This window comes from Cetorhinus maximus, chromosome 17 (assembly GCF_964194155.1).
Source record: "Cetorhinus maximus chromosome 17, sCetMax3.hap1.1, whole genome shotgun sequence".
NCBI classification, from domain to species: domain Eukaryota; kingdom Metazoa; phylum Chordata; class Chondrichthyes; order Lamniformes; family Cetorhinidae; genus Cetorhinus; species Cetorhinus maximus.
The window spans coordinates 53,226,463-53,249,417 of NC_135895.1; the positions used below are offsets into that span (position 1 = coordinate 53,226,463).

The window sequence follows — 22,955 nt, forward strand, 5'->3', positions numbered from 1 at the left end:
GAAACAGCGAGTACACAAAGTAGATGTCTGCTATTTATAATGGTTGTGACGAGCAGTCAGCACTGAACGTGCTGTTGAGTGGTGTGAGGCTAACAGTATGCCCAACACCATTCCCTGAAGACATTACCCACTTTTATGGACTTCTGCGAGTGCCAAGTACTTCCAGAAATTCAACAAGAACCGACAGAAAGTAATAAGCAACTAAATGGCAAATTGGATGACGATGCTTTTAAATGCGCTGCTGGGTTGAGGGTTGGGAGGATGGTGTCACTGGGGCTGTTATGCTGCTAATAGCATGCTCATTTATGCGTGTTTTAAGTGGGGTTGTTAGCTAGAGTAGTGAGGTCCAAAATAGAAAATCAGGTGTCGAATCAGTATTAGAGGCTGACTAACATCATGATCTGCCTATTCTGAATATTCCAGCAAACGCATGTAATGTCCACACTCACGCCTTCAACAACACGGGGCAGAATTTTACATCCCGCAGGCGGGCGTGCGTCCAACCCGATCGGATGAAAAATTGCGCGCGATGATGTTGGGCGAGCGTCCTGAAACGCAAGAGTCGGCAGCGTGCCCGCTGACAATTAAGAGACCTATTAAGGCCATTAAAGTATTAATTAAGAGAGATTGTTCACTGCCCATCCAACCTTACAGATCGGCCAGGCAGCCTTTGCCTTTTTAAGGAAACCTCATCCACGGACAGGATGAAGTTTCCGACATTAGTTTAAAAAAATATTTTTACATAATTTTTATTATGTCTATGTTCATGTGAGTGAGACCTATGTGGGGACATTTTTTTCAGATTTTCCAAATCTTTATTTTTGATTTTAAAATTCTTTAGCCACCTGAGGCAGCTCTCTGCCTTCAGGGAGCTTTCATTACGTGCTCCCCTGCGCCTGCGTTGACTTCAGTGTTCGCCCTCCTCCCGCCCCAATCCGTTAGCGCTGAGCCTTTCAGCACACGTTTCACGCTGGCTGGCCGTTAATTGGCCGTTTCCTGGCCGCTCGTGGCCCCCCCCCCGCCCCGATGACCCAAAAATCCTGCCCATGATGTTGCCTGCTATGCGGTTGTGGGTGGGGACACTGTGGATGCCATTTTTCTCTCTAATCAGCACTTCTAGTGCCGAAACTTCCAGGCCATGCACCAAATTTTGTGGCTAATAAATCTATTTAAATAATATTAGTTCATTCCTCAATTAAAAATGCTTTCCAGATTTTTCTGAAAAAGTATGCATATTATGAAATAATTTTAAAAATGTAACTTTGTGGTTAGGTATTGTCACAGACAGGTAACTAACCATACCCTTCATATCAACTTGATTAAAGGAATGGGGGGAAAATCTTTGATGTAGCTTCCATCTCAGCTAACATCTCTGAGCACACCAGGGTACTGTCAGCTGGTGAAATGCACTCTACAGAATTGTACTCCCATTGGAGAATTTTTTTTTTTAATCATCTCTTATTTTTCTCTCAGTTGGGTTTTCATGGATCATGCAGCTGCAGGCAAACATAGTGGAGGGGGGCTGTGGAGAGAGAGTGCGCACATGCCTGTTTCCTACTACTGTGGGATACTCAGTATTGTGCTGATGTTGCAATATGCTTTGCTCATTTTCCATTCAGTTAGTCTTGATAAATGTCACTCAGTTTTACTGGTGGTATTTACCTGTCTACTTTCTCCTTATAAAGGTAATTTGATGCACTAAGGATTCAATTGGTAGCTGTTCTGTCCACTTTTTGAATAGATCTTTGCCCAGATGCTATGCACCTACAGTGCAGATTTATTTATTTTTAATTTTCCATCTTCAGAGAAGTGGTTCCTGTGTGCTTAGTACTTCCCAGGCAGCTGGCCAAGGATTGCGTATACATATGCATACAAATGCATATACCTCAGCAGGTGGGGAAATCCTTGTTATGCTACTCTGTGTTTCTACCTGGGCCATGCCCCTTTCCACCCCACCTTGACCCCTCCACGCCAATTATTTTTGCTTCCAAATTTGCACTTGCATTTTGCAGACCAATTTTTCTGGAGCAATCTAAGATGGAATATGCCCTCTCTTGTTCATTTGTTTCCATGTGAAATTTAAGGTTGTGATACTCAAATGTGCAACATGCAGCAGCTAATAATTTATCATATTTGACACATCTGACTTTAATTTTTGAAAAACCCCTGTCTCTAGTGTCCCAGTGACAAAAATGCCTGACAGTCACAAATTGCGGTATGATGGCTTGTGGTTTGTTTCTGCAGGGAGAAGTCTAAACCCAAATACCTGAATAAAACATCAGTGCGCCCAGGACTGAAAAATTGTGGAGATGTGAATTGCATTGGACGGATACATACATACCTGGAACTAATTGGAGCTATAAATTTTGGCTGTGGTGAGCTTATCACATGTTTTATTTAGAAGATAAAGCTTCTTTTCAAATTCTCAATTTCAATATATTCACTGTCCTTGTATTACAGTAATGGGCTGTAGACTCTAGAGAAAATCCCTTGTGTAAAATGAGCATTATGAGAGATAGCTTTGATTTGCTTTAGATAGCCATTTAGCATCATTTCAATAGTTAAAATAATTTCAAATTGTCAGAGTTTTCCTGGTAGTCTGAATAGTTGATTTTTTTTCTCTTATCCTCTTTTTAATTTATTTTCTCCTTCATTAATTCAATTCCTTTTTTAAACCTTTCCCTTCCTATTATTTTCAGACACAGAATATCCTTCTGTCTGAGTGTCATTGCTATTGCATTTTATGTTTCCTTTGGATGGTGAAAACTTCTTGAGTGAAAACTTCTTTTTAGACATGTTTCTGCTGGGTTTATCTGTGTGGCAATGATGAAGTGCACTTCTGCACAGTGTACCAAGTGTCAGGAGCTGGGCATTACTTCAGTGCTTACAAAAAGAAGTAAGAAAAATTAAAAACAGCAAAGGCAAAAATGGAAAACAGAAAATGTTAGAACTGTACAACTGAGTTATGACAAATAGTCACTTCAAAAATATTACCATTACTTTTATCCTTTATATCAGAAAAAAAGGATTCTTCGCCTGTACTAGCCCTCAATGTAGAATTGATCCTTAAAACATTGTTGCATCGTTTGACCCTGTAAAATGTAAGCTACCGAGTCTCAGATTAGCTATATGCCTTTGAAGGTTTCAGACTGCCTGGTGAGTTGACAAATATAAAACCATAACTGACAGCTCCCAGCTCTGGAGCTGTTAGTTAATTGAATTAAAAAAGCCTTCCCTTATCACAATATTGACTCAAGTTCTACAGAGTTTTTCTCTGCACTTAAATGTAATTCCAGCAAAATTCCAAAATGCCCACCTAAGTTTATATGTTATGTTTTTCATTCATGACTTTTCTTGTACAATTTAAATTAGTTATGTGCCAATCCTTTTAATTCCTGCCATGCTGTGTTATGTTATATTACCAGCGACTTCCTTCATGATTCCAGCAACTCAGGAATAACTGTTTCACATTGCATTTTGCCACTTTTATCTGCATTAGTCCTTATAACCCTCAATCTTGTTCCTAATTAGATATCTATCAGACTCAATTTAAAGGTGTTAACTGACAGACATTAACAGGTATTACTGAGTATTCTGTATACATAAGAACACAAAGTAGGAGCATCCCCTCTCATCCTTCTACACTCTAGGGAATATCGGTTTAACCTACTCAATCTCACTTTGTAGAACAATTTCTTCATCCCAGGAATCAGCCTGGTGAATCTTCGCTGCGCACCCTCTAAGGCAAATAAATTCTTCCTTAGGTAAGGAGACCAAAACTGTACACAACTACAGGTGTGTCATGAAGCTATTAGTGTATATAATATTTTGGAAAATACTTTTCTTTTAAAATAGAGGTTTATTCTGCGGGCATGTCTTAATTGGATTAAAGCCAGTTTAGTCTGGGTGTTTTGATGGGTACTAGTTTTGATATGTAAGAGAGATAGCATGCATTTGCATTTTTTGAATAGAGCATTCAAGAAGTTGGGTGAAAAATGATGCCTTTCTAGCAGCTACCAAGCAATATGTTTATATTACTAATAAAATTGGTACCATGAAAGGGGTTTTATTGTTAGAGAGATTTAGTTCAGAGGTTATTGATACAATGAGAATTACCATTCAATGGGGCTGGTAGGTATAACTTCAGTATTGGGTGTGAAGAGCAGAGGTAATATGAGATCAAAAGGCAGCTGTAAGCCTCGAACTGGCTCCACAGGAATCAAAGTGACAAGAACCTCATTTTGAATTCGTAAGGTGAAAACGCTTTGCCTGGTGTCTGGTTGCTGTTGCCTTAATGAAGATTAGCCTGGGAATTTGTTAAAAGTTATGATAGTAGTAATTTGTAGCTATGTGTATATATATTTTTAACCTGTGTAAACTAATAAAATGTTTCATTTAGTTTAATGTAAAACGTCAAGAACTGGTGGTCTGATTCCTGAATTTAGAATCACATCTCAAACATATTAACACTTAAACTTTTAGGTTATGACAGTTGTTTAAAGTTTCCCTCTGGGATTTTTAAATAACTCAGTTTTACCAACTGTATCGGTCGTAACAATTGGGAGCTCATCCGGGATTAACTATTTTTCTAATTCCTCGATTGGTTAGGACTTGGTGAATCTTAAGCTTACGAGTACAAAAGGCACTTTGAATTCAGGAGTTGGTGAGGTATTTTAGGAGTGGTGAGACTGTAAGATGGCTTTGGCAATTGCTAAGACTTGTTTGGGAGTAGAAGAAATAACTCTTAATTGGTTTGGAGAAAATAACCAAAAGTAAGCTAACAGAGCTGGTGGATAAGTTACTATTGGGGTCACCTAGGAAATCAGATATAGTTAAAAGTGTAGCACAGCATCTACAGTTGGAAGTGAAACTTGACACTAGTGAGTCACAGCTGGAGGTAGTGAGACTTCAGTTGCAAATGAAAAAAGCTTGAATTAGAAGCAAAGGACAGAGAAGTGTCTTTTAAAAATGAATTAGAAATTGCAAAGATGGAGGAGGAGGAAAAAGAGAGTGGGAATTCCAACTGAAAATGTTGGTAGTTAGAAAAAAGACGTCAGTAGATGAGGAAGGATTTGTCTCCAGAATAGGACCCAGTGGGGATATGTTTAAATTTGTGCAAGCTCTTCCAAAGTTTGAGGAAACAGATATTGAAGCATTCTTTATTTTATTTGTGAAGATAGCTAAACAGATGAAATGGCCACAGGAAAACTGGACATTATTATTACAGTCTACGCTGTTAGGTAGGGCACATGAGGTATATGTTTTGCTTTCAGAAGAAATGTTGGTGAATTATGCTAAAGGTGAAAAAAGCTACTTTGAGTGCATATGAGTTGGTTCCTGAAGCACACAGGCAGAAATTTAAGAATATGAGAAAGCAGCTGGGCAAACTTATATTGAGTTTGAAAGTGTAAAACAAAGTAATTTTTACTGGTGGATCCGGGCATTAAAAATAGAGACAACCTATACAGCTCTTAGGGAAGTCATTCTTTTGGAAGAATTTAAAGATTCAACCCCTTCGGTCGTGAGAACTCGCGTGGAGGAACAGAGGGTTGATTCTGTAAGAGAAGCAGCAGAGCTAGTTGATGATTATCATAGAGCTAAACCTTTTTTCCATCACCCTTTCAAATTGGAAAAGGATAAAAATGGGAAGGTGAAAGGAAGGCAGGAAGTCAGGGAGAGAAGGAGTAGCTGGAAGTTCCCAGGAAGTTTTTTTTCAGAACAAAAGGGAAGGTGTTGGAGGTAGAAGTGACATTCAAAAATTGATATGTTTTCATGGTAATAAAGTGGGCCACACGAAGTCAGTGTATTGGAGGTTGCAGGAAAAATCTGTAGTAATTATTGGGGTATAGAAAAGCTCTGAAGTAAAAGTACTGTGGATTTTGAGGTTCAAGCACAGGAGAAACCAGTGGTTTGTGTACAGATGAAACAGGGAGAATCAGTGAAAGGTGAAGAAGTAGGATTGTGTGAGATCAAAAGGTAGCTGTAAGCCTCCAACTGGCTCCACAGGAATCAAAGTGACAAGAACCCTCATTTTGAATTCGTACGGTGAAAATGGTTTGCCTGATGTCTGGGTAAGTCTATGGGTTTCTGTTGCCTTAATGGAGATTAGTTTGGGAATTTGATAAAAGTTATGATAGTAGTCATTTGTAGCCATGTGTATATATATATTTTTAATCTGTGTAAATTAATAAAATGTTTAATTTAGTTTAATGTAAAACCTCGAGAACTGGTAATGTGATTCCTGAATTTAGAATCGCACCTCAAATATAACACTTAGTACTATAAGTTATGACAGTTAATTAAAGTTTCCCTCTGGGATTTTTAAATAACTCCGCTTTACCAACTGCATCGGGCATAACAGGTGTAATCTCAACAAACCCCTATATAATTGCAGGAAAACCTCTTTACTTTTATACTCCAATCCCTTTGTATTAAGGGTTAACCTATCATTTGCTTTCCTAATTGCTTGCAGCACCTGCATGTTAACTTTCTGGGATACGTGTGGTAAGATACTCATTTCCTTATGAAAACCAACAATTCCCAGTCCCTCACTGTTTTTTACAAAAAGTCTACTTTTCTATTTTTCCTACCAAAGTGGATAAATTCTCATTTCTTCATATTATATTTCATCTGCACGTTCTTACCCAATCACTTAATCTGTCTAAATCCTTTTGCAGCCTTTTTGTAACCTCCTCACATCTTACTTTCCCATCTAACTTTGTATTGTCAGCAACCTGGATACATTACACTCAGCCCTCTCATCTAAATCATTGATGTGGATTGTAAACAGCTTGATCATTAGGGTGCCCACTAGTTAGAGCCAGCCAATCCAAAAATGACCAGTCTATTCCTAGTCTCTGTTTTTTGTCTATTAACCAATCCTCAAACTATACTAAAATATTACCCCCGATCCCATGAACCCTTATTTTATGTAATAAAATGGTGTACCTTATTGATTGCTTTTTGAAAATCCAAATACACTAGATTCATTAGTTCCCCTTTATTCACTGTTATGATGTGGCAGATGATGTATGCCAGGCCGATCAATTCCATGAGGGAAACTTGATCATGTGGTCACAATGATTTTGCAATTTATATTTTATTTCGAGACACATGCCATGAATTCAGTAGTAATAAGTCCACCAAGACTCTGGAGATTTTTTACAAAACTAAATTAAACATTTATTAACAAACGAAAAGATTTCAAGCGCATACACAAGTCTACAAATTACTACTATAATAACTCCTAAAACCCCTAATTAATCTGGCTTCCAGTTACAGTTAAGGCAACAGTAAACAAATAAATTTTAGATTTTAAATAGATTCTAGTCAGTTAACACAATACCCTGGACAGTGAAATTTAAATGGCTTTTCCCAGCTTTGGTTTCTATAGACAGCAACTTAATGCACAACTACTGGAGGCTTTTCTCACTTCTGGTGGATCTTACAATGCCTTCCCTGACACACAACCTCATTTCCCTTTAAACATGTTTCTCCCTTTTAATGCAAATTCCATTGTTCCCCTTTGTCTTTTCAACTTTTCTCATAATATAAATCTATTCATGCTGCTAATATTGTCAGTAACCTTTGGGAAAAATAAACACACTGCTTGGCCTAGTTTCTCTGGCTAGGTGTAACATCCTTCCATCTCTTTGAAATTCAAACTACCCTGATTTATCTACAAATACAAATTCTCCTCACCTCACATTCTAAAACTTCAGTCATGTTTACGTATTTGGCAATCACTGGAGTCAGGGAGGGTCCCAGAGGACTGGAAAATTGCTAATGTAACCCCTCTGTTTAAGAAGGGAGTGAGGCAAAAGACGGGAAATTACAGGCCGATTAGCCTGACCTCGGTCGTTGGTAAGATTTTAGAGTCCATTATTAAGGATGAGATTTCAGAATACTTGGAAGTACATGATAAAATAGGGCAAAGTCAGCATGGTTTCATCAAGGGGAGGTCATGCCTGACAAATCTGTTAGAATTCTTTGAGGAGTTAATGAGTAGGTTAGACAAAGGAGAGCCAATGGATGTTATCTACCTGGACTTCCAGAAGGCCTTTGACAAGGTGCCGCACAGGAGGCTGCTCAGTAAGATATGAGCCCATGGTGTTAGAGGCAAGGTACTAGCATGGATAGAAGATTGGCTGTCTGGCAGGAGGCAGAGAGTGGGGATAAGGGGGTCCTTCTCAGGATGGCGGCCAGTGACTAGTGGAGTTCCGCAGGGGTCAGTGTTGGGGCCACAACTTTTCACTTTATACATTAATGATCTAGATGAAGGAACTGAGAGCATCCTGGCTAAGTTTGCAGATGACACAAAGATAGATGGAGGGACAGGTAGTATTGAGGAGGTGGGGAGACTGCAGAAGGATTTGGACAGGTTAGGAGAATGGGCAAAGAAGTGGCAGATGGAATACAACATGGGGAAGTGTGAGGTCATGCACTTTGGTTGGAAGAATAGAGGCATAGACTATTTTCTAAATGGGGAGAGAATTCAGAAATCTGGAGTGCAAAGGGACTTGGGAGTCCTAGTCCAGGATTCTCTTAAGGTTAACTTGCAGGTTGAGTCGGTAGTTAGGAAGGCAAATGCAATGTTGGCATTTATTTCGAGAGGACTAGAATATAAAAGCAGGGATGTGCTGCTGAGGCTTTATAAGGCTCTGGTCAGACCACATTTAGAATATTGTGAGCAATTTTGGGCACCGTATCTCAGGAAGAATGTGCTGGCCCTGGAGAGTGTCCAGAGGAGGTTCACGAGAACGATCCCAGGAATGAAAGGCTTAACATATGAGGAACGTTTGAGGACTCTGGGTCTATACTTGATGGAGTTTAGAAGGATGAGGGGGGATCTGATTGAAACTTACAGAATACTGAAAGGCCTGGATAGAGTGGACGTGGGAAGATGTTTCCATTAGTAGGAGAGACTAGGACCCGAGGGCATAGCCTCAGAGTAAAAGGAAGACCTTTTAGAACAGAGATGAGGAGAAGCTTCTTTAGCCAGAGAGTGGTGAATCTATGGAACTCATTGCCACAGAAGGCTGTGGAGGCCAGGTCATTGAGTGTATTTAAGACCGAGATAGATAGGTTCTTGATTGGTAAGGGGATCAAATGTTATGGGGAGAAGGCGGGAGAATGGGGTTGAGAAACTTATCAGCCATGATTGAATGGCGGAGCAGACTCGATGGGCCGAATGGCCTAATTTCTGCTCCCATGTCTTATGGTCTTATTTCAAACCTAGCTTTCTTTTGATGAATCAAAGCTTCCAGACTAGCTGTCTACAATTCAATTAAATCCCACACACATACACAAACTATCCAAACCCCACTATTAACCTACTTTAATAATAAATCACAATAATATTATGAGAACTATTATACTTTTGTGACATCATTCTACTAGTTGCAACCTCAAAAAACCCTAATAGATTTGTCAAACGCAATTTCCTTTTCATAAATCCACATTGCCTCTGCCTAGTCATATTATGATTTTCTAAATGCCCTGTTGTCACAACTCTTAATAGATTCTGGCATTTTCCCTACTACTGATGTAAAGCTAACCGGCCTCTTATAGTTCCTTTATTGCTTTCTTCCTTTTTTTTTATCTGGTGGGGTTATGGTTGCTACCTTCAAAAAAATTCTAGAATCTAGGACATTTTTGAAGATCAAAACCAATGCATCCACTATCTCTGTAGCCTCCTCTTTTTAAAATCCCAGATGTAAGCCATCAGATCCAAAGAATTTGTTGTCTTTTAAAACCATCAATGCCTCCAGTACTATTTCTTTACTAATCCTGATATCCTTAAGTTCCTCATTTTCACTGGAATTGGTTGTTTGCCGATAAAGCCAAACAAAGTTCTTGGCTAATATCTCTTCCATTTCCTTATTCCCCATTTTAATTTCTCTCGTCTCTGCCTCTAACATACCCATGATTAATCTTGCTAACCTTTTCCCTTTTACCTGTCTATAGAGTTTTTATTATCTGTTTTTATGTCTTCAGCTCAGTTACTCTCATGCCCTATTTTCTCTTCATTAATTCCTTGGTCATCCTTTGCTAAATTTTAAAAACCACCCAGTCCTCAGACTTCGTACTCTTTTTATATTTTTATATTATAAGCCTCTTCCTTTAATTTAATACTATCTTTACCTTCTCATGTTAATCACAGTTGGGCCACTTTTCCTATGGGCTTTTATTTTTAAGGGAATGTATATTATGAACTAATGTTTGTCATTGCCTATATGCCCTCATATCTTTTTTTCTATTTTCTCAAATAATTTAACCAATTTTACTTAACCCTAACTCTTATAGCTACATTATTTGCTTTGTTCAGATTTAAGACAGTTACTTTGCACTGAGCTGAATCCGTCTCAGAGTCCAAATAAAATGCTATCATATTTTGATCACTCATCCCTAGATTCTCCTTTACTATAATTTTACTAATTAACCCTGCCTCTTTGCACAATACTAGATTAAAAATAGCCTTCCCCCTAGTTGGTTGCATGACATACTGATCCTGAAATCTATTTTGAATACATTCCATGAACTCATCCTCCACACTACGACTGCAGATTTTATTTGAACAGTCTATATGAAGGCTGCATTTCCCATGATTACGGTATTATTATTTTGTGGATTGGGGAAGAATTTTTTTAACTGGAGATTTGATAATGTTATACTCTTGTCACCTAATTGCTCAGGTTATAACTATTTGTTCTTGATATCCATTCCTCTCATCATGCCCCACCCCAAGGTATCAGCAGTTTAAGACTTGCTTCTGACAACAGTGAACCTCAGCTGGTACAGAATATCCTGATGAGTTATATTGACGAAATATAGCACTTTTTAAATGGTTAATAAACCAGAAAGTTATACAGAACAATTACTAAAAACTCAGTTACCAAAGTGCCATCAGATATACGATCTTCATAGCTGACTGGAACCCATCTTAATTGCTCAGCAATTACTTCCATAAATATTTAGCTTTTTTTCTCAACAGTTTTCTTCACCAGTTTTTCTCCCCAATCCTTTTCACCTGAAAGCATTGTGTCCTTGTTGGACAGGGTTCCATGGTAGATTAATACAAAGCCTATACAACTAGGTACTTGACATTGAATAATGGTATGCTATTTGACCTTAGGAGCATCATAACTGTCATTCTCACTTAATATCCAACTTCAAGCATTCAGTAACAATCAGGAATTGGAATCTTGGCCAGCATTAATCCCTGTTGTCATTCATTGGTACTGATCCCAAATGGGGGGTGGTTACTTAATTTTGATATTAGCACTTGAAAAATTATACAGCATTATAAGCTGATCCTATCTGGTGGATGACAGATCATTTTGTCTACCGAATCCATAAAAATGGACCATAGGTCTGAAGCGGTAAACTTAAACACTAATGTTTGGTACCCGTTGACATTGTCATTGAGCTTTCAGACAAATCAAGATTTGAACTTAGTATTATAGCATTTCACTATATAGTTGATGGATTTTTGGTAAAGTTTACTTACTCTTTTGCTTCCACAGAACAGGCAGTATATCATCGACCGCGACCTGCAGACCGAACACGTAATAAAGAAGAAGGAAAGGACAGCGTACAGACGTATTTGCTTGCTCAAAGATTACAGTCCATGGTAAGTTGAATATGCATAATAACTACAGTACAGCACTGCAGCTGCCTTTTATGCTGTAGTTTTTAAAATGTAATGAAGTTCTAAAGTATCTTTTCATAAAAATCATTGAATTTTACCACATATAAACCATTCAATTTATTGCACCCTTTCCCCATTTCTCCCCCCTCTGGCATTGCCCATTTAGTGCTTGATAATTCCATGGTAAACTGGATGAATTAACCTGGTAAAAGTAAAGTGCAAAATGTAATTCATAAACAGTTAGGTAGGGACAGCATGGAGTAGTTGACCTCTGACCCAAGGATTATGAGTTTGAACTTGAGTTGTATTTTAACACGTCTGTAACTTGTTTGGTCTTTTCTGACCTGACCCCTTCCTGTGAAGACTAGAATTGTAGAAAATCAGAGACAGAAGGATGCCAATTGGCCCATTGTGTCAGTGCAAGCCCATCAATCGAAGCGACCTACACTAATTTCATTCCCCTGCAGTTTCCCACATACCCTCATACCCTTTACATTCTTCCTTTTTAAATAGTTATTCAATTAACTTTTATATTAAATCTTTGCCTCAGTATTCAGATGTGGTCAAACATTCTATATTATAAAAACATTCTCCATGAAAGTTATTTCTTCAAACATATGCCTTTGTTCTGATAACCCTGAGTCTGTATACCTTTGTTACTGATTCGCCAACCAGTGGGTAAAAAAACTATTTTCCACCTAAAAACCTGCATAATTTTGAGAATATGTCTTAGATTTCATCCTTAATCTTCTCTATCGCTGTGAAAAGAGACTCAGGTTTCAAGCCATTTCTCATAACTATTAACCATCTTTCCTATTTTTTCCTCTATGCAATGCCGTTTCAATAATGAAGTACCTAGAACCGCCCCAGTACTCCTGCTGTGGCCTAACAAATGTCTTGCACAAATTGAACCTTTTATATTAAGGGCCACTATGGATAAAGCCCAGAATCTACTTTTTAATGTTTTTTTTTCTACTTATCTTATGCCTTTTAAAGATCTCTTTAAGTGCAGTGCTGGATCTTCATCCTAAGGCCATACTGTTTAGGTTATACCTCCTCTCACGGATCATTTTCTAGTCCCAGCTGGGCAGAAGTATCTAATTGGATACTCACGCTGTAGTCTTGATCTAGTGCCTTATAGTGGCCTGTTGTCTTGGCTGTCATGTTCCAGAAAGCCAGCAGGTAAAGGATGGAACTGGAGACAATATTTACACATTTTTATAGGCATTTAATTATAGAGCTACACATAACCGGCATGCACCTTCTAACACAATAGCCACGATTTCAGTGTGTGTCTATTTATAGAGGCACAAGTGATTTTCCTTATTCTTTGATGGGATGTGAACATTGCTGACAAGACCAGCATTTGTTTCCCATCCCTAATTGCCCTTGAGAAGGTGGTGGTAAGCCGCCTTCTTGAACCACAGTCGTCTGTCTGGTATAGGTGCACTCAGTGCTGTGAGGGCGGGAGTTCTAGTTTTTTAACCCAGCAACAGTGAAGAAACAGCATTATAGTTCCAAGTCAGGATGGTGTGTGGCTTGGAGGGGAATCTGCAGGTGGTGGTGTTCTCTGCTGCCCTTGTCCTTCTAGGTGGTAGAGTTCATGTGTTAGAAGGCACTGCCAAAGGAGGCATGGTGAGTTTCCGCAGTGTCTTGTATATGCTAATCCCATATCCGCTGCCTCCACAAGAACTAAAGTAGTTCAAACATTCTGGAATCTACTTTTAGCTGAACACAGCCTATTGTCAGCAAGATAGATCTCACCCAAAAGTTTCACAGTCTGGAAGCATCATTCAAGCCACAAATGCATTTGTTTAGTTTCCATAATTGTCCTTCTGTATCTGCTGTCTCTTTGGGTGGTTTCAGAAACTCTTCTGTCTGAAAAGTATCGCCTTGCAGAAATGTGTCAGTTGATTTACGCTCCCATGAATATGTGACCAAAAGAGCTGAGAAGATTTTCAAGATGACTTTTCCAGCAATGGGAGAGTCCAGTCTAATATCTGTATCATCCAGTCACTTTTCGAAATTCCTAATAACTGGCCTCGCTTTAGCTTTATAAATCCTATCTGCAAGGACTCCTCCATTACAAATCCACCTATGTGGCAAAGCTGCTTGCTCCTTATCTGATACTTTAGAATACCTTCCCAAGGGCAATGAGGGATGGCCTAGTCAGCAATCCCATGAACGAAGAAGTAAAACAATACTCCAAACTCTCTCCAACTATCTAATTCGCTTTGTTTTGCTTCTCCTATTAGTTTGTTTGTTGGCAGTCACCAAAACGTAATGATCATAAGGAATTCTGCTTCTAGTTCTGTTCGGAGACTGTACTGTAGTCTTTATTTCATTGTCTAATCTATTCAAGCTATAGCTGCTATTTTATGTCCTGTTGCAGTTGATTGGTATCATCCTCACTGTTTGCCACACCTCCAAGTTTGGAATAATCACATTTTGAAATTTTACTCTGCAGTACAATATCCTGATAATTTATAGATATCAAGAAAAGCGATGGTCTTAGTATTAACCCTTGGTGAACACTACTGACTACATCCTCCAGTTTGAAAAACAACCATTTACTTGTCGTTTCCTATCCTTAAGACTATTTCCTCCCCTTCCTTTACCTTAATTCTAACACTATCCCAATTGATATTCAGGTAATTAAAGTACCCCAACCCACCCCCTCCCCACCCCTCATTATAGCTCTTGCACGTCTCTGTGATTTCCCTGCAGGTTTACTCATCTATCTCTCACTATTTGGAGGCATATAGAATACAGCCAGTAACTTGAACAAACCCTTTTTGCTCTAACCAAATGGATTCTGTTAATGCCCCTTCAAGGACATCCTCCCTTTCCAACACCATGATGTCTTCCCTAATCAGAACTGTTACCCCACCTCCCTTTTTCCTTCAACACCCTTTCTGAGCACTTTGTGTCTTTGAACAGTAAGTGCCCAGTCATCACTATTTTAAGCCATGTTCTGTTATTGCCACTACACCATGTTCCCAGACAACTATTAGTGCTTGTAGCTCGCCAACCTTATTCACTACATTTTGGACGTTTATATACATGCATCCTAAATCTGTCTTTGTACTCCTCTTAGTCCTTCTTAGTCTAACCCTGTCTAATTGATAGGAACTATATCCATCAACCATCTGGAGTGAATTTCTTGCATGAACTGCCCACGCTAAGGTGATTGTCAACTTACAGTCTGGTTGATTAGCTAATATTTTATCACGGTATTTCACCAATCACCGCATGATGCCCTTCACAGGATCCATTGCTAAAAGGACTATAAACTGGGGTATTTCATGACCATGATGTTCATATTTTCACACGTGGCTCTGAATTTGCCATTGGCATATTTTCCTCCGTTATCAGTCTGAAACATTGCTCGTGCTCATATCTGTTCCCTAGTTGTTTCTCTATGATTTTATCTATAATACCCTTTTTTATCCCCACTAAGTATTTCGATAGAAAGAAATTACATTTAGTCACAAGGTATTCAAAATGTAGGATGAAAATATTTCTGTATTGTAATGGGGAGGCGATGGTGTAGTGGTATTGTCGTTGGACTAGTAATCCAGAGACCCAGTGTAATGTTTGGGGGACCCAGGTTTGAATCCCACCATGGCAGATGAATTTGAATTTTTTTTTAAATCTGGAATTAAAAGTTTAATGATTACCATGTAAAAACCCATCTGGTTCGCCAATGTCCTTTAGAGAAGAAAATCTGCCATCCTTACCTGGTCTGGCCTACATGTGGCTCCCAACCCACAGTAATGTGGTTGGCTCTTAAATACCCTCTGATCAAGGGTAATTAGGGATGACCAATAAATGATGGCCTAGCCAGCGACACCCAAATCCCATGAATAAGTTTTTTAAAAATTGTCCCATACCTTCATATTTATGGCAACTACCTCATTAATTAGTGACCACAGTGTGTTGTCATATTGAAACAGGTTGTGTCCATTTGCAGCAAGATCTGGACAATATTAAGGCTTAGGCAGATAAGTTGCAAATAACATTCACACCACACAGTCAATGACCATCTCCAACAAGAGAGACATCTAACCATAGACATCTTGGGAGTTACCATTGACCAGAAACTGAAGTAGACCAGCCATATGAATATTGTAACTACATGAGCATGTCAGAGGCTGGGAATTCTGCATAGAGTAACTCGCCTCCCAAAGCCTGTCCATCACCTACAAGTCACAGTCAGCAGCTTGATGGAATACTGTCCACTTGCCTGCATGAGTCCAGCTTCAACAACACTCAAGAAACTTGACGCCGTCCAGGACAAAGCAGCCCACTCGATTGGCACCCATTCACTACCTTAAACATTTACTCCCTCCACCACTGATACACAATGTCAGCAATGTGTACCATCTACAAGATGCACTACAGCAACTCACCAAGGCTCCTTCGAAAACACCTTCCAAACCCACGACCTCTACCACCAAGAAGGACAGGGCAGGAGATGCATGGGAACACCACCAGCAGGTTCCCTTCCAAGCTGCACACTATCCTGACTTAGAACTATAATCAGCGTTCCTTCACTGTTGCTGGGTCAAAATCCTGGTACTCACTTCCTATTAGCACTGAGGGTGTACCACAAGGACTGCAGCAGTTCAAGGAAGCGGCTCACCACCATCTTCTCAAGGGCAATTAGTGGTGGGCAATAAATGCTAGCCTAGCCAGTTACGCCCACATCCCGCGAATGAATAAATAAAACAAAATGAAAACAAGTTGTACTTTTAAATTCTTAACCTTGTGCTGGTCCTCACTACTCGGTGAATCAAGGTAACATTTTAGCCAATTTTACCACATACTGTTTGAAATGTAAGCACTATCTAGTACTGCACAGTTAAAGGAGTCCAAGACTAACGCATTAATCACAGGATTAAAAATCCTTGTAACCTGTATAATTTGTTAAAATGCATCATTATCTTCCTCAATTCTCTTCATCATGTGTCATTTCGAAGACCTTGCCTCTTCACTTTGCATAATGATATTTCATGTTACATGTGAAACACCTATTAACTATTCCTTGGACATTCCAAGGACTCCTTCACCTAGTATTGCTGTTCCAATTTTGTCTTCTGCTCTAGTAACCAGGTCTGCGTATCTGTAATTCTTTAATTTAAATTAATGCCTGCGTGCAGTATCTGGACTATTTCAAAATCTGAACTCATGGAGTCCTCTAAACTTTGTGTCACCATGAAGGCTGTAGGAAATGACTGTTTCCCCATTTTTTTTTTCAAGGCAGCAGACATCTGATTCAACAGTGTCAACAGATTCAACAGTGGTTAAGAAGACATATGGGATACTTGCCTTTATTAGCCGAGGCATAGAATATAAGAGCAAGGAGCTTATGCTGGAACTATATAAAACACTGGTTAGGCCACAGCTAGAGTATTACGTGCAGTTCTGGAATCCGCATTATTGGAAGGATGTGATTGCACTAGAGAGAGTGCAGAGGAGATTTACCAGGATGTTGCCTGGGCTGGAGAGTTTTAGTTATGAGGAGAGATTGGATAGACTGGGGTTATTTTCCCTGGAGCAGAGGAGATTAAGGGGGGACATGATTGAGGTGTATAAAATTATGAGGGGCATAGATAGGGTAGACAGGAAGGAACTTTTCCCCTTGGTGAAGGGACCAATAACCAGGGGGTATAGATGTAAGGTAAGGGGCAGGAGGTTTAGAGGGGATGTGAGGAATAATTTTTTCACCCAGAGGGTGGGGGAAATTTGGAACTCACTGCCTGAAAGTATGGTAGAGGCAGAAACTCTCGTAACATTTAAGAAGTATTTGGATGTGCACTTGTGATGCTTTGGCATGCAAGGCTTTGGGCCTAGTGCTGGAAAATGGGATTAGAATAGTTAGGTACTTGTTTGACCAGTGCAGACTCAATGGGCCGAAGGGCCATTTTCTGTGCTGTAGACCTCTATGATTCTATGGTTCAATGATCAGGGTCTCCCTCCCAGAGAATGGAGTATCTGTTAGAACTAGTAGCCTGTTCACATGAAACGCCGTAGCACAGTCCAGAAATGTAATTGCTAGTATTGATCCAGGGATCCCCAAATTGAATTTTGCCAACCCTTTATACAATCTGGTAAAGTCCATGATATACTCCTCCAAGGAATGACCATCTGTTTGCTAAAATCTGACCATGCTAGAGATGAATCATACCCTGGCAATTTACACTTGCTGTCTGCTATTTTCCACATTGGCCAGTAGGATTTCAGTTTTCTGTCTGATTTTTTTTCTCTAGTTTCCAACCTTTAGCAAAGGATGATTACCTAAAGGTAATGTTATATTGCAGCAAACTAGTTGGTGGAGGATAAAACTGGAGCCAATCTTTACACATTTTTACCAGCATTTAATTACTGAGTTGCACATAACCAGCATACACTTCCTAACTCAACAAGCACATTTTCAGTCTGCCCATTTATAAGGGCAAAATGAATCCCCAGTTAATGCCCACCACTTGCATGCAGCTAAACACAATTAATATACAGTTGGCCTTAGCTAAAGGAGAAAGGTTACTGTGGAGATTAAAATCATAGTTCTGGGAAAGTACATACTTAGCCTTAAACCATCAGCATTTTTTTTGCATATGATTGTTATTTGCATAGGTAATGCTTTTGCTATCACTTTATCCACTGCCAACTCTTATTTGTTATAGCGTACCAGAAGACGACGTGTGCGAGACCCTTGGGGAAACTGGCGTGATGCAAAGGATCTGGAAGGGCAAACATTTGAGGTATTTAGATAGAAAAGTCTTAAATAGAAATAACAGCTTTAATGTCTTAAAAGAAATTCCACCGGCGATGGTGGTACACTGTTGCATTAGCCTGTTAGTTATTTACAATGTACTGAAACTATACAAAATGGAAAAATAAGTTTATTTGTCATAACTGCAATTTGAATGAAGTAATGAGCTAGTCCAAAGCAAGTATCCAAATAAACCCAAAGTTTAGAGAAAATGTATTTAGTATTGAAAACAGAGAATTGTGGTGGAAAATCAGGCAATGAACTTGAGGAGGACACACTATCAGCATTCCTGTGTTAGGAACTAGAGTTAGTTTTAATAAGTTATATGTATATTTGTGTGCGTTAGGAACAAGATATAGCTTTAAGTTTAATTTATATTTTTCTATTTGTGGGTTAAAAGGCTGAAACCTGGGTTTAGTTTAATTTAGAATGTTGCCTTCAAGTCTGTGGGTTTGTTTGTATACCTGCATTTTAATGAGGTTTTACGACCCTCGAAGTGGTTTAGGGAAGTTAAAACAGAGTAGAAAAACTGGACTATTGCCTAGCAACAGGAGACCGAGACAGAGAAACAGAAAGCAGTTTGAATTCAATTGGTGATTATGCTCCAAGGTAAAGAGAGCAGTTTAAGTCTCTCTCTAGCTGGACATACTAACAGATTGCTGAGGAAAATAGGCCTAAGAATCTTAGATGATTTGCTCTGAAGTTAAAGTAACAGTGAATGTCGAGTGAGTTCTGGATCTCAAAGGAGATACCCAGTTGTCAGCAGTCTACTGGGAGAAGGAGCAGGTCTTAAAGAAAAAGGAGAAAGGTCCCAAGAGGTCTTTTACATTAAGTTAAAGGACAAAGACAGGAATCTGGAACAAGATCCTGTTCAGTGAAGTTAAAGTAAGGAGCAGAGGTAAAGTCTCCGCATCAAAGAGAGAAAGCTGCGGGTGCAGAACCAAGGCAAGGTGGGCTTGAGAGAAGCCAGAACATTTGAGGAGACAGCCAAAGGTTGGTGACTCCTTACTATGGGCATGTGAAGCAGTGGTATTCTGTTGGCATGGCTGAGTATCTGGGAGAGAATGCGTGGAAGTCAAAGCTTGAATGCACATGGCAATCCAAGGGAGAGGAACATCAAAAGGAGAGCTCAAAACCCTGGAGATGGACCCTTGTGGAAGGCGTCCAAGAGAAAGCGTCGTTTGAGAGAAGATTTCAAAGCGAGTTCTTCGAGAGTGGATATTGGAAACCCTGGTATGAAAGACAGAGTTCAGTGAGATGGGCTGGCTCACAGTGTGACAAGCACCTGGGGAGAGTTGATGAGAGATCCATAATGTCTATTTGGGGCGGCATCTGTCACTTGGTTTCATGGTGTGGTGTGTCTGACCATAGTTCGCCTACTGGTTTACATGGACTGTGTACTTACTGTGAACATTGGAATATAAGATAGCTTTTGTAACTTGTGTTATCCTTACAAATCTGTATATATCTATAAAGGTATAGTTGTGGGTGAAGGAGTATTGTAATATAGTTCATCTTTTTTTGTTTAATAAATGTTTTATTCTTTTGTTGAAAGTTCATCAGCTGACTCCTGTTACCCTTCAGTAGCCACTCTCCACGTTTTTAAACAAAAAATAAAAGTTAGGATCTATCAAGCCTGGTTCCACCCTGGGACCTGACTCGTCCAGTCGTAATATCAGCTGGGATCATAACACCTGTTACAAAATGGGATCTGCTATGGATAACTTCTCGGGTTCACTGCCATCCATTTCTCCTGTAAACAGGTTGACATCTTATTTTTATCGAAGTTGACTTAAAAAGTTACAACCAAAAACACTAACACTTGTTTCTTCAATGCTTTATCAGTGAACCTTCTTGTCACAGGGTTAGGAGTTAAGCTGTTTGCTGATGTTTCTATGGTGTTGAAAGCTGTTTACAATTCCTCTGAAATGGAGCAGCCAGTACCTGCCCACAGCAAGACTTAGATAATATGTAGGCTTGAGATGTAGAAATTGCAGTTGATTTCTTTGATATGTGTTTTAGTCTTTATGCAATCTCATGTGATTTAGGGATGTAAAAAATGTCTTCTGCAGCATAGTGAGGGGCGAAATTTTTCAAAGTTTTCATTTGGCAAGGGTAGAACTGCCTCTTTTCACATTTGTTTTCTTCTCTTTTTCATTGTACACAATGTCTACAGCCAGACAGACAGTTTTCTCCATTAGTACATGCAATGAAAGTTCCTTAGCTGACGGTTCCTCCTATTTTAGCTTCCTTTTCTGTGCAACTGCTCAACACTTTCCCTATTAACCCAATCAAGGCCCTAGTGGAGGACATTCAGGTCACTGACTCATTGGTTGTCAAAATGTGGTCTGTGAGGGTCCTCTAGGTGGTTCGCAGGTTGGTCCAAAATGCAAGTTACTGACTTGCAACACCACAGCAATACAAGCGAAAAAGACAGAGCCCTCATCCTTACCACTCGTGACACTTTCATACAACCCGACTGGCTTTCACATACGCAGAATGAGTCGTCATTAGCGTGAGCAGCAACAATGTCGTTTTATAAGAAAGATTTATGTTGCTGTTAATTTTGTTTGATTAATATAGATGTATTAGTTTCTCAGAAGATTATTGTGATAATTTTATAACAGATGAGAATGTTTCAAATGAACCTATTCTCTTGCTTTATTAATGTTCGTAATATGAAAATGTCCATACTTTTGTTTCTGGCATGAATTAATAATTTACTTGTGATATTTAATTTTCAAAAGTTAATACACATAGTTATTACATTTAGTAGCAAAAAAAGTGAAATACTAAAGTTGCCTTTAATTATGATAAGTATTTTAAGGGTGGCAAGCGAAAGTGGGTGAGGTAGGACCACTAGGTGGTCTGCAGAGTCTTTTACCCTGCCTAAGTGGTCCATGGATGAAAACGTTTGAGAACAATTACTTGTCTTCCCACATCTTGCCCATTGGTGTTTGCAGTTCCTCGCTAGGCTACCTGTCAAATTATTAACTTCGAACCTCAGCTAATAACACTGGATAATTTGACATTTTTTTGTGAATTTTTAGCATCTCACTGCAGAAGAACTGGCTAGGAGGCATGAGGAAGAGTTGAATAAACCTCCAAAACCAGCAAGAGGCCCTCGGCAGTCAAAGAGGTATAAACTCTTCACGAACTATTGTAGCATGTTTATTTTTAAAATTGCAACACTGATTTGAGAAAACCCGATCATAATATTTTCTTTTTACATTTTAACTTTGCCTAATGTGTTCCACCTGTGTAAATGGGCAGGAATGTGGCACATCCTAAGGTTAATCTTAATTAGCTATTTGTGTTGCCAGTTGTAAAGGATAACAGACACTCCATGTTTTTTCTAGGATATTTTTGCTACATTAACATTTTGAAGGCATGTAGATAAACATTTAACAAAATGCTTGAAATTGTTTTTGATGCTTTCTTGTAATTTGGGAAGAAGATTCCTAGGGCTACGAGTAGCTTTGTGGCTGGGATCCAATTCCTGTGTCTCATTAGACACTCATAGGTGTGATGGAGGTGGTTAAAAATTGAAAGGATTTTCCATTTTTAACCATAGCATACAACCACCTTTCCTAGGCACAAAGCAAAGCTACATGCAATCATAGCAAGTGCTATGTTTTTGTTTATGAACCAGCTTTATGTCAGTAAATTGTGGCAGTTTCTGTCCGAACACATGAAATGAAAAGTTAAATAATGGGACCACTTTTAATTCCATCCACCTGGTGGAAAGAGGAAAGCAGCAGAGTTAAAATTCTAGCAGTGAACTTGCAACCTTATTTCCCATCCACTGCCATGTTTTTCCTGGTGTTTTCATAGGCAGTTGAGCTAAATTCTAGTGAATTCATGAAGTACCTAAATAACTAATGTCATTTTAACAATCTACAGGTGAAGCATCCATAGAAGATGCTCCACTCAGTAAAGCCTGACAGTGCAGCAGAAGATGACCAAAAAGTTACATGTTACTTTTGTTTTAATAGGCAAGAGAAGCAGGACTGTTCTTCTGGGTTGCACAAGAATAATGTGAGCTGTGGCATGGTAGTTGCCGCCCCAATCTTCCCTCCACCCCAGGATCACAGCACCCTCTCCTCCACCCTCAGAATCTACCTTTCTCCTGGCTTGGGGTCATCAAACTGCATCAGGGTGGCCATTCACGGTGTGCAGGTTTACATATTTATGTTAATGAGGCCCAGCCCTTGCAATGGGAGATGGCTGGATCTTCAGAATCTTTTTAAAGCAGTGCAACCAGAAACTGCTGAGCAAATTCAGACCTTTATTTAAATGTTGCTTTTCTGCCCTCACTGTTGTTATGTTCATGCCTTCAGTGACCGATTATTTTGCTTCATTTTCTCTCCTTAGCTCTTTTGACCCTTTCCAGCTGATCCCTTGCCACTGCTTCAGTGAAGAGAAACCGGTATGAGTCTTATCTGTCTTCTTCAGATAAAGCTGTTGCTTCTAGTTTGTTGTGCCTCATTTTTAAAATTCTTGTGTACGTGTTGGTAAATGGCATTTTCA

The 22,955-nt window shown here is 39.3% G+C and overlaps 1 protein-coding gene across 3 annotated transcripts in view; it reads left to right on the forward strand.

Annotated features, from left to right (window-relative positions):
* Nucleotides 1-22,955, forward strand: part of mysm1 (Myb-like, SWIRM and MPN domains 1) — a 105,344-nt gene that overhangs the window by 47,820 nt on the left and 34,569 nt on the right. For all 3 annotated transcript variants that reach the window (XM_078561216.1, XM_078561218.1, XM_078561217.1), the window contains exons 9-13: nt 2,245-2,375; nt 11,526-11,632; nt 18,337-18,414; nt 21,476-21,564; nt 22,800-22,854. In XM_078561216.1, the coding sequence (XP_078417342.1) occupies nt 2,245-2,375; nt 11,526-11,632; nt 18,337-18,414; nt 21,476-21,564; nt 22,800-22,854 (460 nt within the window). The remainder of the gene's footprint in view (nt 1-2,244; nt 2,376-11,525; nt 11,633-18,336; nt 18,415-21,475; nt 21,565-22,799; nt 22,855-22,955) is intronic.